The sequence below is a fragment of the Monodelphis domestica genome, chromosome 5, assembly GCF_027887165.1.
Source record: "Monodelphis domestica isolate mMonDom1 chromosome 5, mMonDom1.pri, whole genome shotgun sequence".
Classification (NCBI taxonomy): domain Eukaryota; kingdom Metazoa; phylum Chordata; class Mammalia; order Didelphimorphia; family Didelphidae; genus Monodelphis; species Monodelphis domestica.
Window position 1 is genome coordinate 112,490,129 of NC_077231.1, and position 18,053 is coordinate 112,508,181.

The following is an 18,053-nucleotide window of genomic DNA, read 5'->3' on the forward strand; positions in this document are numbered from 1 at the left end:
CTTCAATTTGAAGCCTTTTACTGATTCCCTCTTCCTTCCTTTCCCAATTAACAATTGTCTCCCTCTTTAACTCCATGGTATTTATGGTGTGTGTGTGTGTGTGTGTGTGTGTGTGTGTGTGTGTGTGTGTGTGTGTACGTACACACACTGGTTGTTTATCCCAATAGAATTTAAATTCCTTGGGAGCAGGAGAGGTTTCATTCTTTGTACTAAAATCACTGGCACCTAGCAAGTACCTGGTACATAGTAGACATTTAATAAATGCTATTGATTGACTATGATATAAGTATATAACTTATACTACATATTTTGTGGTATAGTGGAAAAAGTGCTGAATTTATAATCAGAAGGGCTCTGGATTTGCTTGCTTCTGACTAGTTTTGTGACTTCAGGCAAGTCACTGACCTCTTTGAGAGTCAGTCACCTTATCTTTGAAGTGGGAATAATAGTTAATCATGGTATCTATCTCATGAAGGAGTTGTGAGGATAATTTTATGTAATATATAGTATATATGTACATTTTATTTATATGTGTATATCATTTTTAAGTGTCGGCTATATTACTTTTTAATACTTAAATTGAAAATTTGGTCTTCTATTTAACTGAGATCAAAGTTATCTAATATGAGTCCATCTAGCTAATTTCATTTCTCAAAACTTCTTATCCTTAACACCTAATTTTTTTTCTTTTCACAAAAGAATTTTTCCTTATTCCATACTAAGTCTGTAACTGCACTCTCAAGTTTATTACTTCCTGTCACTTTCAGGACTATGTTTCTGGCAGTCATTTGTTCTCTTTCACACACTTTCCTTCTCTTTTAGTCCCTTCTCATTTTCTTATAAACTTGCTTATTTATCCATTATTTTTAAATAGCCGTCTCATCCCATCTATCAATCTCTCCTCTTTTCTTCTTTACTACCATATTTCTTGAAAATATTATTTAATATATTGTCTTCATTTCTTTACCACCCATTTTCTTTTTAGCAACTTGAAATCAGACTTCGAGCTTTAGGACTTTATTGAAACTTCTATCTAAAGACCATCAGTGATCTTGACATGATAACCATTTTTCACTGATAACCTCCTTCATTTCTTGTAACATTTGATACTATTGACTAGTCTTTCTACTTTTTACTATCCTCTATTCCCTCCTTTTTAGAGATGCCATATTCTCATGATTCTCTAACTTCATATATTTCAACTCTAAACCTTTTTTTTGGTTTGCATCCTTTAAATTTGGTCCTCTGAAGTTCTGTCATTGGTACTCTTCTGGTCTCATTAATGCTTTTTCTCTTGTCAAAATTTTATTTTAAAATTTAACCACCTTCTCATTTGAGGTGTTTCTTAAATCTATTTCCTTGAAGATAAAGATAATTTCATTTGCATTTTTATATCCATAAGCTGTAGCAAAGTACCTCACTCTTGGTATGTTTGAACTGAACATCATTGATGGTTTAATTTCATATATTTTTGATATTTAGTGTTTTTATTTCTTTGTTTTGTTTCTCAGGCAATGACCAGGGTGAGACTGGACTTCTTAGATCAACTAGCAAAATTCTGGGAACTTCAGGGATCTACTTTGAAAATACCTGTGGTAGAGAGAAAAATCCTTGATCTGTATGCTTTAAGCAAGGTGAGGGGTAAGCTTAGTTTAGAAATTAGAACTTAGGCTAATGAATTTGTTTCATATACACCTGGCATGAAGACATTGGAATTTATGGGTAAAATTTGATAAGAAATGGAATATTATTTTGATTTCATATGTATAATTTAGTGAAATGATAAGAGCATAGACCAGCTTTTAAAATTATGACTTTAATTTTTTTCTCACATTTTTAATTCCCTCACATTAGACTGAGTGCTCGGATAATAGACATTTTATAGAAGACTTGTTATCTTCCTGGTAATGGTTTTTGCATTTTGAGGTAAATGAAAAGTATTCTTGTATATAATTTTTTGTCTTTTTACTTCTTAATCAGAAATCTTACTTTTCTGAAGACAATACCAAATGGTAAAGATTTTCACTTCATCTAGTCTAGAAAGTTGTACAGGTCAGTTTTATTTGTATCACCAAATTGTGTTTCCTGTTTGGTGTAGTGTAACATCATCCTAAGCAAAACCTGGAAACATTTCTCTTCATCATGCTCTTGTTTTCAAGTTATTGAACCTTTTTATACTCTGTAAAATCAGAATAAACCTATATGACATTTAAAATTTTAAATGACTATAAAAATTTTGCCAACATATTTCATTACATACTAGTATGCAACCCAGATGAAGTATCTTGAGTAGTATGGGTACAAAAATAAAGGTAAAATAGTCAGTTCTCTCAAGGGACTTACATTTCTGTTACTACACAACCATAGTGGTTATAACTTGTGAGGGATAAGATGGCAAGTTGTAGTATTATAGTTTTAATCTGAGAAGTTTTATAAAATGATCTGTGTTTACTTTTGTTTCAAAAAATTTGGGAGCACTCAATTGTTTTAAAATAGAAATTGCTTCCAAAAGTTAATTTATTTGGAAAAGTTAAAATTTTTACCAAAAGTTAATTTTTGAGGTAAAACTTCTTTCACAGTAAAAAGTTAGGTTTAAATTAAGTTGCATTTCTTTTATTTAGGTATATTTAAGCTTAGAAGTCTGAGAAGCATAGTATTGCTGTGCTTAAAAATAGCGGTTGACTTGTCTGCCTACAAGATGGTAATGTCAGGTTAATTGCTATTAGTTATATGAAAATTCATAATTGCATTGCTGATTATAACAAATTTTTGGTGATGTTTGTGTCTTTGTGTAGGAAATCATTTTTAGAGTGAAAGTAACATCCTTAAGAGTTTCTTGTTTAATATTTTGTTTTTCATCAAATTGTAACTATTTTTTGGGGCATTTGACAGTTTATATTTTAGGGTCTAACAAAAATAAGAAATCTTTCCTCAGAAGTTATTTTAACAGCTATATTTAACTGCTAGTATTTTTAAAATATAATTTAATTTTTAAATATTTTTCCACAGTTACATGATTCATGTTCTCTCTCCCCTCTCCCCCCCCCCCAGCTAGCAAGCAATTAAGTTATACATGTATTATTAATCAAAGCCTATTTCCATATAATCCATTTTTGTAATAATCTTTTAAAACCAAAACCCCAAATCCTATACCTGTATCAACAAGTGATAAATCAAATGTTTTTCTTTTGCATTTCTACTCCCACAGTTCTTTTTCCTAGATGTGGATAGCATTCTTTCTTATAAGACCCTTGGGATTGTCCTAGATCATTGCATTACTATTCGTAGCAAAGTCTATTACATTTGATCATCCCACAGTGTTTCAGTTATTGTGTACAATGTCTTCCTGGTTCTGCTCATTTCACTCTGCATCAGTTAATGTAGGTCCTTTCAATTCTTATAGAAATCAAGTGATTCACCATTCCTTATAGCACAATAAACTGCTAGTATTTTTACCACAGAATTTCTTTAACCTTCAAACTGAACTTAACATAGGAAAATGTCTTATATAAAATATATAACCTAGACTAAGATGACCTCACATGATTTTTAGAAGCAATATTATAGTTAAAACATAAAAGTTGAATATAATCCTGTGATGTAAAGTTAGATTATATTCTAGATTTCATTCTTATTAAGTGAAAAAGTTGATGATAGAGTATCAATTCTTTTTTATCCCCTCCAAACCCTTACCTTCTGTCTTAGAATCAATTCTTTGTATTGGTTCCAAGGCAGAAGGGCTAGGCAATTGCCATTAGGTGGCTTGCCCAGGGTCACACAGCTAGTAAGTGTTTGAGGCCAGGTTTGAACTGAAGACCTTCCATCTCCAGGCCTGGCTTTCTATCTGCTGAGGCACCTAGTATGTGTTTCTTATTTGATACCTCATTGATTCTAGTGAGAGAATTTATATTGAGTAATTAAAATTTGTCTTGAGTATCTTAGTCCATCTGTATCCCAGATTTACTGATTAACCTCAAACAAGTTTACCCCAAATCTATAAAAATGTTTGCTATTCTTTTTTTTTTTAAACCCTTACCTTCCTTCTTGGAGTCAATACTGTGTATTGGCTCCAAGGCAGAAGAGTGGTAAGGGCTAGGCAGTGGAGGTTAAGTGACTTGCCCAGGGTCACATAGCTGGGAAGTGTCTTGAGGCCAGATTTGAACCTAGGACCTCCCGTCTCTAGGCCTGACTCTCAATCTACTGTGCTACCCAGCTGCCCCCAATGTTTGCTATTCTTAAGACTGTAAGGCTCATTGAGATTCAGAACTACTGAAAGTCTATTATAGTAATTCTCTTTATATTTTACAGTGGTTTTGCTTCCCTCAAGGAGACAGTGAAGTTGATTGGACTCTTTGGGGTGACTTTCCTAAGAATGGCATTATATTGTTCAGTAAGAGGCTCATCTTGGTTTAAAATATTGTAGATGCTTAAGTTGAGAATTCTAAGTGGTTAGGGGTTGCTAGTGAAATCTTTTAATCTTTTAAAAAGACTGTCTTGTGTTTTTGTTTGTCAGTTCTTTCTCTGGAGGTGGACATTCTTCAAAAATTTTTTCTGTAGCTATATATGATTATAATTTCATGTAGATCTTTCTGTTTAAAAAAAGTACCTATTCCTTTCTTATGGCATAGTAGGATTCCATCACAGTCACATACATTCTTTTTAAGATGTAAAAGCAAGTTTTTAGTCTTGTTAAAGTGGATAGAGAACATGCTTCAAAGCTAGGTGATTTGTGATTATATTCTACCCCTGTAATATAATGATTCTGTGACCTTGGACAAACTAACTTCCCTTGCTCTAGTATTAACTCTCTAGGGTTGTTAGTTGTTGGGAAGGTGCTGACCTGCTTCGTAGAAAGCATTTTCTTTCCTTGGAGTTCCCTATCCCAATCCTATCACAGGTCCAGTCTCAACCCATATCACTATAGTGGTTTCTTGTCTCCCTCCCCCCCCCCCCCCCTTTTTAATACCCAATGACTTACTCCTAGTATATAGATGTAATGTTTAGAATATGTTTTAGTTTAATAATAAGCATTGCATTTCTTCTGTTTATTAAAGTTTTGAGCTTTACTGAGGGTGGGTTAGCAGTGTCTTCATTGAATATGAAGGAGATGCCATTTTATAGCTTATGTTTATATACTGCTTTACAGTTTACAAGGGACTTCTAATAGTCTACTGGGACAAATAGTATAAGCATTGTTAAGTCCATTTTGCAGCATAGGAAGCTGAGGTTCAGAAAGGGAATCTAAGTTTCACTTGCGATCAGGCCTTCTAAATTCCACGTCTAGTGCTCTAACACTAGATCATGTTTCCTTTCCATTACATGAAATAATAGGATTCATCAAAGAATAGTGAAGTTATATAAATCACCCATTTGTTTTCAGGCAGGATTTCACGTCAGTCTTTTAATTATTCTTTCCATAAAAATTTATTAAATCCAATTAGAAAGCCAAAATACATACAAACTCAGAAAATATCCACCAGTTTCTTTGGAGAGTGTTATACTTGATACAGCACTTTCCAACAAATAGCTACTCTTATAAAAAGTACATTCCCCCTAATGAAGCTAAACTGCCTATTAGCATGATGCATAATAATTATTTTGTCACATTATTTTATGGTGAATTTCTTTCTTTCTGAAATTGATTTATTTTGCAAATTTTTCATATGCATTCTCTCCTGCTGACGAATGTAACTTTTCTTTTGTGTAAAGTAAGATGAGGAAACTGAGACATAGGTAAAGCAATTTTAGTGAGGTTGGGTAATTTACTTCATCTCTTTGGATATTAGGTTCTTCATCTGTAAAGTAAGGGGGGGTTTAGGTTGGTCTGTAAGATCTTTCTAGTTCTAATGTTCCATGATTCTGTGCTTTTGGCTGCAGGTTTGTAATTGTAGCAGTTTAGCATACTTTGCCCCAATCCTTCCCTTGTTTTTTAAAAAATGTATTTTTATTTTTTATTTTTCTTCTTGTTTTAATAATAACACATGCTAAGCAATAGCCCTACTTTAAATCATTCTGGTATGGTAGAAAAAGAACACCTGTTAGTGCTAGGATGCTGGGTTGGGTCTCAGAAAGCCTGGGTTCTAGTACCCAAACCCAGCTCTGCTGTGTGCCTGGGCAAGTTTCTGGATCTCAGTTCCCTATTCTGAAAAATGAATGGGTTGAATGGAATCAGAGATTCTTTTTTATTTAAACCCTTACCTTCAGTCTTAGAATCAATACTTGGGTATTGGTTCTAAGGCAGAAGAGTGGTAAAGGCTAGACAATGGGGGTAAAGTGACTTGCCCAGGGTCACATAGTTAGGAAGTGTCTGAGGTCAAATTTGGCCCCAGAACCTCCCATCTCTGGGCCTGGCTTTCAGTCCACATAGCCACCCGGCTGCCCCTTGAATCAGAGATTCTTAACCTGGGGTCTATGGGTTAAGAAAAAAAATTGGTATCTGTATTTTAGCATAATTGGCTTAATTTTTAATTAGTTGGCTATTGAATATTTATTATTCTATCTATCATGTCTTCTGCAAGAAATAGCAAGACTAGTGTCACTGGATCACAGCATAAGTGAAAAAGGGTGTAAGGTATAAGAAGCATGGAAAAGTAGTAGAAGGCCTGGCTATAGACTGCTTTGAATACCGGGGAATTTTATATTTGATTGAATTTTATTTTATGTGTTTAAAAATTAAGAAGCCCTGGACTACATGATCTCCTAAGCCCTTTTCAGTTTTAACAGTTTGAGATATTTATATCATACAGTCCAAGAATATCAGTGTCTGTATTAATTGAGATGTGTCTATACCTATCTGTGCATAGAGCATAATAAGGCCAAGCAAATCCACTACTGCCTTGATCTTTTTCATTTCCAACCTCTTGACGCATCCAGGTGGCATTGAACATTAGGCTTTGAGGCAGTAAAACTTGATTTCAAGTCCTAGACCTTTACTAGTTGTGTGACTCTGGGCAAGTCATTTTAAATTTCTGTGCCTCAGTTTCCTCATATGTCAAATAAGGGGGTTTGACTTTATGGCACCTTCTATGATCTTGTGTCAATTGTTCTGTTCCTTACTTCAGAAATTTTGGTTCCTTCCCATATTTAAATCCTTCCCTTCCAAATTCTCTGCATTGTTGAGAATTTGTTTAACTCTGTTCACTTTGGTATTATCTTAGCCTTTAACATATATATATAGTACCATAAAACATGCCTGCCTTTGTGTACATTTTTTCATGAATCTGTGAAAGTGTCACAGACCTTTTTTCATGTGTTTTCATCCTGTCTCAGATTGCAATCTCCTGAAAGGCATGGATTTTATATTTTTCTTTTTTAATTTTCCATTGACATCTGAATTATGACATAGGGCTTTATATAAAGTGAGTTCAGTAAATGTTCTGATTTACTAGATTGTTGGTACCCAAACAGTATTTCAAATAGTTAAAAACATTTAAAAAAGTCGTACCTCAAGTGCTGAACTGGGATCATTGTATGGAGGGAATTCCAGGGATTTGAATTCAGAATTTGTTTAGTATACTACATATAGAACTAGATCATTGAATAAAATTTCTTTTTTCCCCTAAAATTCTTCTTTTTAAACTTTTTTTTTCTAGATTGTTGCCAGCAAAGGAGGCTTTGAAATGGTCACAAAAGAGAAGAAGTGGTCTAAAGTGGGAAGTCGATTAGGCTATCTGCCTGGGAAAGGAACTGGGTCCCTGTTGAAGTCTCATTATGAAAGGATCCTTTACCCTTATGAACTTTTTCAGTCTGGAGTCAGCCTTATGGTGAGTCATTATGTTTTTTACAAATTGGCCCAATAACTTCAGAGGCCCGTAGGTGGTTAGGTATCATGAAAGAATTTCTTTTCTTTGAAACAGAAGTGGTTTAGCATAAGCTAACACATTATCCACATGGAATTAGATTGCCTCAGTCACCAGGGCTAGTAAAAGAACAAATGTATGTGTGAAAGTTTAAAGTCAGATTTGTTACAGTGGTGCACAAGGTGAAAACTTCATATACATTATTGGAAGTCTGCTTCTCTTTTCCTAGCTGCTTACCACTCTTTAGAGTTTAATCCTTCAGTAATTTAAAGGTTTTGTGATTTCATCACCTGATGCAGATTACAAACTCTCTGAGACTTGTATGTGATATCATCTAGCATGAAGGTCTGGTGATTATGTCTTTGAACTTAGCTAGTCTGGTGCTTAGATAACATGCACAGTCTGACATTTGACCCATGTTTTAAACTTCCTAGAAATATAATTCTCCTTGCTTCAATGGACTTATAATCAGTTTATTGATTATTTTTTATCTTTTTTTCACTGATTTTCATGCCTAGTGTCTGATCAGTGACTCTGGTGTCCTTTTGTGCTCTGATCCTTTAGGGTGTCCAAATGCCCAACTTGGATATTAAGGAAAAAGTGGAGGTTGAGGTCCTCAGCACTGATGCCCAGGCTTCCCCAGAGCAGGGCACAAGAATGAATATTCTACCGAAGAGAACCAGGCGCATAAAATCTCAGGTATCTAGGATCCACTGACCACTTGAGAGAGAAGTATAGTTAATCAGTAGTGTAAAAAAGTATTTCTGGTCATTGGATCTCATTTATATATACTAGTTTTTATACCTCAGAGACCTTTCTTGCTCTCTTTTGGGAGATAGGGTGAAGAAATTTTGGAACTCGTATTACTCTCAGATTGAATGGGAATCTTTATTGTGAATATTTCTCAACAGAGAAAGGAAACTGTTAGGTGGTTAACTGGAAAACTTTGACCTATTTTCTACATTCATTTTGGTCAATTAAAAATTTTTTTTAAAAAGTCTTTTGGGGAATTGGATTTGGGAAGGGTGGTTTTGGTTTTCATTTCTTGTTTCTTTAAGTCATCCTAATGTAGGTTTATATAAGCCTTAGCTAACCCCATGAAGTTGATAATTATTCACAAATCTTAAAATATCACCACTTCCAAGGACCTGTGTCATCGAATCACTAAGCATTTATTAAGCACTTACTGTGTGCCAGACAGTTTTTTTTTTTAACCCTTACCTTCTGTCCAAGGCAGAAGAGTGGTAAGGGCTAGGCAATGGGGGTTAAGTGACTTGCCCAGGGTCACACAGCTGGGAAGTGTCTGAGGCCAGATTTGAAGCCAGGACCTCCAGTCTCTAGGCCCGACTCTCAATCCACTGAGCCACCCAGCTGCCCCCACTTTCAGTTTTAAAATAAAAACATTGAATTTGGTGCCTGGAGTGAGCACTTTTGACAAGAAGCTTTTAAAAGTCAAATGAGATAATGCATACAAAGCAATAATGTCAAGCTTAAATAGAGACTGATCCTTCTAGTTTAGTATTGACTTCAAAAACCACACATTAACATTATCTTCATTGATTGTATCTGAATTAATTTGTTAAACATTTCTTATTTGCATTTTAATTAGGTTCAGGAGTTAGGTAATATGGTTAGTCTCATCCTTATACTACCTATCTAGCTGTAAAAAAAGATCTATTTACTGCAGTGATAATTCTCCTTTAGTGTTGAGTCCTTTTGTAAGTTATTATTTACTTAAAATTATTTTATATCTTTGTAATTGCAAGGGATTGAAAAAATGTTACATATGGTTCATTGACCTGAAACATTTAATTTGCTGAAGTGATTGTAATAAGAGTTATTTTGTTTTACAGTAGTCAAGAATAGACCGTTTTGGTGTTTTTCACTGTACTATTCCAAAAGCAATCTCTACATGACAGTAGACTGATAGGAATTTGAATAATAAATTCTAAGTTGGTGGTAATTATTTCATTTGAATTATAGTTCCAATACCATATTAATAATCATCTTTGTACCTCAACACAGAGCATTTTGTATTTCATGGCAGAATTAGATTTATTTGAAATCTAGGATTAGAAATGAAATTTTTGACACTCTTTTTTTAGTCTATGCAGCTAGATAGGTAAGTGAATTGAATCCTAGGTCCAGAGGTAGGAAAACCCGATTTCAAATTCAGCCTCAGGCACTAGTTATCATTTTGGGCAAATTTTTTTGCCTCAGTTTCCTCAATTGTAAAATGATAGGGATAATAATAGCACCTATCTTCCAGGGTAGTTATGAAGATCAAATGAGAGAATATTTGTAAAGTACTTAGTACATGGTAGACACTATATAAATGCTAGTTTTTGTTATAATAATAATTATTATTGTTGTTGTTAATTACCCCAAATTATTTTTCTCATTCCATTTGCCTTCCTTAAAACCCTAACCTTGTATTTTATACGTGATACTAATTATCAGTTTCCAAAGAAGAGTGGCAAGGTCTAGGCAATTAGATTAAACGACCTGCTTAGAAACAGCTAGAGTATCTGAGGCCAGATTTGAAACCCAAGTCCTTCTGACTCCATGCCTGGTATTCTATCCATGCTATCTAGCTGCCCCTCTTGTCCTAAAGTCTTAACTGAATGTGACAGACTTATCTGTTGGATTGTAGACCTGAAGAAGTCTGGATTGAATTCTGATTCATCCTTATATTGGTTTAGCATCTTTTGCTTAGGTGGTAGGTAGTAACAAGAAATTACTTAATACATATATTCAGATATGGAATAAAGTATTAAGATTGGAAGACATTGAGTAGTTTCTGTGAATGGATATATATTTAACCTTTTCTGCTGCTTTAGTGAAAGAAGATTTGGGAAGAGGAGATTAAAGTTCAGATTTAAGTTAGTTTTATGGCTTTTTTTAGGGGATAAGAAAAGAGCTTGAATATGGAAGGCTTAGGCTTCCCAGTGCTCATGTGATTTTGGTTGGCTTTTAGGCAGAGACTGGAGAAGTAAGTAGAAACACCGAATTGAAGAAACTTCAGATCTTTGGAGCTGGGCCTAAGATGATGGGCCTGGCAATAGGAGCAAAGGATAAAGAAGGTAAATTTTGTTATCTTTACAGGGAAATGAAATAAAGTGCAGTAAGAAGTATCAATAATGAGAAAAAATAACATGGATTTCAAGGGATATGAATAACACAGTGTTCTAGTCAGGATTTGATTCCTATGAGCAATCACACCAATGTAGTATTTATCTAAAATTTCTCTAAGAGTTCTAGATTTCATCTGATGTCCTTATAATATAAGAAGTCATGTTATATTGATTGGGCTTTTATGATGGTTAGAAAGAAGGATTTACATTTGTTGTGGTGTATAAACCTAGTACTTTTTTCAAAGTTAAGTTTATAAGAAAAGGTAAAATTAATGTTTTGTCTTATTGGTTGCCAAAGTTTTTAACTAATTTTAAAGGAAGACTGATTAAAAATATTCTTAACTTACAGAATTTAAAATTTTCTCTAGGAGCAGTGAAAAGATCTTATGATTAGAAAGTGTTAAATTAAGAAAAAAAACCCTGATTTTGTTGATGTGGGTAGTATAGATAACAAACTCTTTAAAAGTGTCATGAGTAAACAATACCATGAATTACTATGGAAAACCATTTAATAATGATCTTCTCTAAACTTACCTACTCTATCATTGGGTCCACATTTGTAGCTTTTTTAGCTTAGTAAAAACTGTCAAAACTAGTACTCATTAGCATAGACTTTTGGATCCCATGTTAGTTACTTCCATGCCCAAGTATGGTTTTAAAGTAGGAACTTAGTGGTGGGAAAGTCTTATAATTTAAGAATTATTTTAGGATGTGCTCACTTTCTTAGGAAAGAGCGGTATTCATTACCACATACTGAGACTTGCTTTATAGTGGCAAAAAAAAGACCTGTGAGACTTTTATGTCAATTTTTATAGGGTTTTATTGTGTTTAGAAATTTTTGGACAGTCTCAAATTCCGTTTTACCAAAGGGTGGATGAATTGTGTTGTGACTGTATTTACAGAAACCAAAACAATGTTAAGAATATGAACCATAATTATTTCAATGTGAATTGAGAGAGAACTGTTTAATAATTCAAGATATAGATATCTGAACTGTAGTAGATCAGATAAGAATGCTACTTCATCTCTAAAATACTTAATGTGGTTTGGTTGACTTATGCTATATGTTTTTACCCACTAAAATGAAAAACTTTGTATTTAGGAATTCTGTTCTTTTTCCCCAAAGCTTTGCTTGTGTTATCTAGTTTTCTTCTATACTTGAAGTTCAATGGTTTTCCAAATGTTAATTTTATATTACTTCTTGCAAGTGTCACTTAACACCTTACTTATGTTTTTGTTTTCAAGATGAGGTCTCTCGAAGACGTAAAGGTACAAGGTCAGAAGCATTTAATATGCAAATGAGACAACGGAAAGGGACTCTTTCTGTTAATTTTGTAAGTGTCATGGGGCATTCCAGGATGGAAAGTGTCTCAGCTATGTATATGTTTCATATATAAAAGATATGTTAACACTGAATTTGGAATCATAGATTTTGAGAGTTGGAAAAGGTACTCAGAGTTCTTTTGGACAAACCTTGGACCATGCTTTAAATCTATATTACTCTGTAAATGTGGTCATCTAGCCTCTCCTTGAAAATCTCCAGTGACTGGGAACTCAATATGTCTTAGGTAGCTCATTCCACTTTTGGACAGTTCTGATTGTTAGAAGTTTTTTATTTGTGGTCAGCTAAAATCTGCTTCCCTTTACCTTCTTCCCATTGATCTCAGGTTTATCTTCCAGACCTAGAGAGAAGCAAATCTGACACTTTAAGCACAATATAACTCCTTCCAATTTTTAAGACAATCATGTCCCTATCATAAATCTTTTCTAGATTAAACAAGTTTATTTCTCTTCATCAGTATTTTTATGGCATGACTTTGAATCCAGTCAATTCTTTTGCTCTCCTCTGAGGACTCTGTATTGTCATTGTCCCCTATAATGTGATAACACAGTGTTTCAGCTTTTCTCAGACAGGTCTGAATACAGCAAAGTTATCACCTCTTTCACTGCAACAATGAAAAAAAAAAGTTTATCTTGTCTGTGCCTGGACACAGTGAAGCTATAGTTCAGGTAGATTGGTAACCCAAGATTAAAATTGTAGTGTCATAAAGAGAAACAGTTCTGATGAGCAGAAAAAATGAGTTTTCTGAAGAGATTTATGGATGAACAGAGACTAACTCAGATTGTAAAAGGATCTATATAGAAGATAGATATAAAGGAAGGGAAAATGAATACCATCCAAAAATAGCTGTATTGGGGAAGAGGAGCATCAAAGAAAGGGATAGGACAGCTGATAGCAAGGAGAAGGCAGAACTACTCAATTCTTTTATGGCTTCTATTTTTCCCTTGCTAAGGAGAGTGAGTTTTGCACTGAAAAGAATAGAACAAAAATGGCTAATACAGAATTGGCACTTAAGTAAGGAGATTTAATAAAAGAGCACATTGGTGCTATGGATGAACTCAAATGCCTTGACCCCAGTGAGGTACATCTTTGAGTAATGAAAAAAGGGGCAGATATAATTGCTCTCAATAATTTTTGAAAACTTAGAGAATGATAGGAGTACCTTAAAATGCAAAAGTGTAAATGTTTCAATTTTCAAATGGGGAAGAGATAAAATAATGAATTCTAATAATTTGGAAAGGATGGAGATATATAGGTTACACAGTAGTGCAAATGGATGGTCTAAAACTAGTTAGGTGACTGGACTCAAGTAATCATCAATGACTTACTGGAATGTTGTTTGTAGTGACATGCCCCAAGGATATGTATTTGACCTTTATACTTTAACAGTTTTTAAGTGATTCCAGTAAGGCTAGTGATGGGATCCTTCTCCAATTTGCAGGTGACACAAAGCTAGCTAAGACATTGGACGAAAATCTAGATCCAAAAAGATCTGATCGGGCTAGAGCATTGGGCTCAATTTAAATAAGATGATATTTTGTAGGAATAAACATACTTGGTTTCAAGAAATCAACTTGAATAGTTGGTTTGTTATATTTGTATGTAAGATGGGGGAAGCATGGTTATATATCAGTTATCTGAAAAAGATCTCAGGATTTTAGTTGACTTTGAACTCGATATTAGCAAACATTTGGCCTGGCAGAAAAACTGATATGATCTTGGGCTGTAGTAGGATAGACATAGTCCCTCTCTGCTTTGCCCTAGTCAGATCACTTCTGGAGTATTGATTTCAGTTTTGTGCACCAGGGTTTAGTAAGTTCTTGATAAGATCTACAGGAAATCAGACAGTGAAAGTGAAAGACCTTTAGTCCATGTCATGAAGATTAGTTGAAGAAATTAGAGATGTTTAACCTGATCAAAAGAAAACTCTTGGGAATATGGCATTTATTTTCAAGTATTTGAAAGACTCTCATATTGAAACAGGATTAGTCTTGTTCTATTTGGCTTTAGGAAGGCAGAATGAAGAGTAATGAATCAAAATTGCAAAGGGGCAAATTTAGTTTCAGTGACAGAAAAAAAAGTCAACTAATATTTTGAGCCATCCAAAAGTGGAATAAGTTGTCAAAAGAGGGAGTGGGGCACTGGAGGTCTTTGAATAGAGGCTAAACAACTATATGTGGGGGGTTGTAGCTGGGATTTCTTTTTTTTTTTTCATGTATGGGTTGGACTATCAGGGGCCCTCAAAGCCTATGATTTTCTGGATACACACATATCAATGAGGTCCAAGTCTCATGTTTTGATATAGAATGAGCCACTTAATGGCTTTGTTCTTGACAAAAGGCTGCACTCCTAAACTGTTGGGTTCTAGGTTCAAAGGTGGTTGCAGATCAGTGTTATGAACATTGTTAATCGTATTGCCATTATTGAGAAAACTAACTTTACTCATATATGGATGATATATTATGTCTTGTTTATGTAGAAATTACTCTATAAAGTACCTGAGAAGTAGTGTTTCTGCAACAATATGACTACCTTTGTTTGAACAGTTATTTAAAGGTTGGGATAGAAGTAGTTGTAAGTTGTGTTTCTGTTTGTTATTGTTATGCCATGTGACTTTTGATCAGTAATTTTGATTTTGGTGCTCAAAATTTTCTTTTTATAGAATAAAAGGGCAGAGATCCTCTTGCCTTGAGAAGCACTAGGAACATTTTTTTAGGCACTAGTTGTTTGTGCAGTGTACATTGTGTTTTGTTTTTCAGCAGTGAATGATTTTCTGTTCTAACTAGTGGCCTCCTAGTTTGGGATTGGATATTTATCATTTGTTATTTTTTTTACAGTGACTAAGGGATGACTTCTCTCTCTCCCATAGGTGGATCTCTATGTTTGCATGTTTTGTGGGCGAGGAAACAATGAAGACAAGTTACTCTTGTGTGATGGATGTGATGACAGCTACCATACATTTTGCTTGATTCCCCCTCTACCTGATGTGCCCAAAGGAGACTGGAGGTGTCCTAAATGTGTTGCTGAGGTAAAAGCCTAGTTTTGAGCATTTTTCAAAATGCAAATCAACTAGAAAATTCCACAAAATTCTTACCTCATGAAATCTTTTTGACTTTTGAAGAACTGTAATAGAAGGAATTAGAGTTTGTATTTTGGTAAATTTTATTTGTCTTGACAAAATTCTTTCTTTCACTTTGAGTGCTGGATAAGTGAACCCACAGGTTACTACAAATGATTGAGTTTTTTTGTGCAGAATATAGGAATTAATGAACATCTGTTTGCTTTTAAAAATAAAACCAAAAGTAATTGAATAAAACAATTATGATGGAACAGGGTTAGGCAGAGCATAGAATTTGTGCGCTCATTACTTATAATTCTACCCCAACCATTCCTGGGCAATTATTCTTGTTTTTTCTATATCTTATTTTGAATTTGATAAACTTTTTTATTGGAAGATTTGGGAAGAAATAATTAAATGAATTTTCCTAAAAGTGTGGGTATTGGGATGTGTTTCTGCATTAAAAAGGGCTGATAAACCCTTTCAAGAGCTAGATACAGTAAGCCTAAAGGTATTTAGAGGTACATTTCTAGCTACTATAGTTTATATTTCCTGGATTAGATAATTAAAATGTATTCTATTCTAAATCTATATATGTGCTTATTTGATGGTTGTGATAATGGATACAGAGTATGAAGAAACTGTTATTCTTAGCCAGATAAGTTAATACCTTTTATCTTCTTTTTATGCATATATGTCTTTTCTATGGTAAAATCTAGTAATATGTTAAGATTTGAAAGGCTGCTATGTGGGCTTGGTTCTAGTCCATTAGTACTGCATTATTTGTCTTGGGTGCCAGAGCTTAATGCTAGCTCTGAGACTTAAAAACTGTCTTTCTTATTAACTCCTTCCTTCTGTACCAAGTAGAGTGTGTAATCCTATAACAGAGCAGGTGAGATTCTTAGAGCATTTCCCCTGATGTCAAATGCATATGCATTTCTCAAATAAGCAAATAACTGTTTCACCCTAAGAAATTGGTAATATCTGTTGAAACTTTGTCAAGTATTCCTCCAAGAAATGTGACACTTAGTTTTCTATTTTTTCCCTTCTTCTGCAGGAATGTAACAAACCTCGAGAGGCCTTTGGGTTTGAGCAAGCAGTCCGAGAATATACCCTTCAGAGCTTTGGAGAGATGGCAGATAACTTTAAATCAGATTACTTCAACATGCCAGTCCATGTGAGTCTGTGTCTAAGGGCTAGTTTAGGGGGAGATGAAAGGATTTACAAGTTTTGAACCTTTTGGTTTCTTTTTATTTCTTGCCCTTGCTTTCCTTCTTGCTCCTCCTTTTTTTTCTTTAAAAGTAATAGACTATGGGACTTGAAATCAGCCTGGATTCTAGTTTTTTTTACTGACTTTCTGACTTGAGAGTTCTTAGTATGGTGAATTGAAAAGAGATCACTAGATTTGGAGTTGAGAGGCCAAGTTTTAAGTCCTAGTTCTAACAGTTAATCTGCTTTATGATTGTGGGTAAGTAATTTAACCCTCTGACTTCCCCATTTTCAAAATGGGGTTAATGATATATGTATTATCTGTGGCACAGGGCTTTGAGGTGAGGAAAGCACTTTGTAAACATTAAAATTATGTGTATTAAAATATGAATTATTTCCCTGTTAAGTAAGTATTGATGACCTAATTACCTCATAGCCCTTTAGGAGTAAATTGACCCAAGAGAAGCATGTGAAGCACACGGCAGTTACTTCTTTTGTTTAGCTATTTGTAATATAGGGTTTGCTTTTTTTCCAAAGAGCATTTCCATTGGCTTTTGTGGTGATATATCAGGTTATTTTCTAATTCTTTTGAAATTCTACTCTCATTTTTACCTCTTCCTTTTTCCCTTTGATGTTCTATTTCATCTTCTTCCTTTTCAGTTTTGAAACAGCTTTCTGTAGAAAAAGGTTAATTACACTTACAGATGATTTTCTGAGGAACCCAGCTTGTCTATTTTAAAATCCCTGTTACCTAGTGAAAAAATCTGGGATCTAGTCTGCCTGGACCTGGGAGCTTTAGAGGTTTGTCATCTTATAACAGTTGGCCTGCATGTCATGTCATGGTCATTTTGCTGATTAGCCATTTTGCTCTTTTTAAGATGGTGCCCACAGAACTGGTAGAGAAGGAATTCTGGAGACTGGTGAGCACTATTGAAGAAGATGTCATTGTGGAGTATGGAGCTGATATCTCTTCGAAGGATTTTGGAAGTGGGTTTCCTGTAAAGGATGGTCGGAGAAAGATGATGCCAGAAGAGGAGGTGCAAACTTCTGTGTACCTATAGCTAGGCTGAGCTTTGTAGAGCAGCTTTATGGAAAACAAAGCACATTTTCACTTCAGCACCTAGACTTGACTAAGTGCAAAAAGCCCTTTTGAGTTGAGGCTTATGTGATGATGATAAAAACCACTTTAGTTGATTTGAAAAATAGTGAGTTTAATAAGAAATGAATGATTCATTTATATCTGATATATTTGATTCACTTATTTTTTTAGTAACTTCATTTTAAACTTGAAATGGTTTTTAAAATCAAGTTCATTATTTTTTAACTTGTTTTTGGTAAACTTAGGAGCCTAGTCTCAGCTTAACCCTTGTTTATCACTTACGAGGTCATTTGTAATAGAGACCAACACACACACATATACACACGCATGTTGCACGCACACACACTCATGAGATTGCATGTGATCATGATAAAGTCTACTTTCTAGTCTCCCAGGAAAAAAAATTTCCTAT

General features: G+C 34.3%; 1 protein-coding gene across 7 annotated transcripts in view; it reads left to right on the top strand.

The window, feature by feature from the left end:
• Positions 1–18,053, top strand: part of KDM5A (lysine demethylase 5A) — a 133,195-nt gene that overhangs the window by 4,144 nt on the left and 110,998 nt on the right. For 5 of the 7 annotated variants that reach the window (XM_007503792.3, XM_016425964.2, XM_007503791.3 and 2 more), the window contains exons 3-10: positions 1,512–1,634; positions 7,593–7,763; positions 8,364–8,498; positions 10,777–10,882; positions 12,179–12,267; positions 15,145–15,303; positions 16,391–16,510; positions 17,421–17,579. In XM_007503792.3, the coding sequence (XP_007503854.1) occupies positions 1,512–1,634; positions 7,593–7,763; positions 8,364–8,498; positions 10,777–10,882; positions 12,179–12,267; positions 15,145–15,303; positions 16,391–16,510; positions 17,421–17,579 (1,062 nt within the window). Of the gene's footprint in view, positions 1–1,511; positions 1,635–1,854; positions 1,927–7,592; positions 7,764–8,363; positions 8,499–10,776; positions 10,883–12,178; positions 12,268–15,144; positions 15,304–16,390; positions 16,511–17,420; positions 17,580–18,053 lie in introns of those variants that run through there. The other 2 variants (XM_016425967.2, XM_016425966.2) reach the window with 2 other exon arrangements.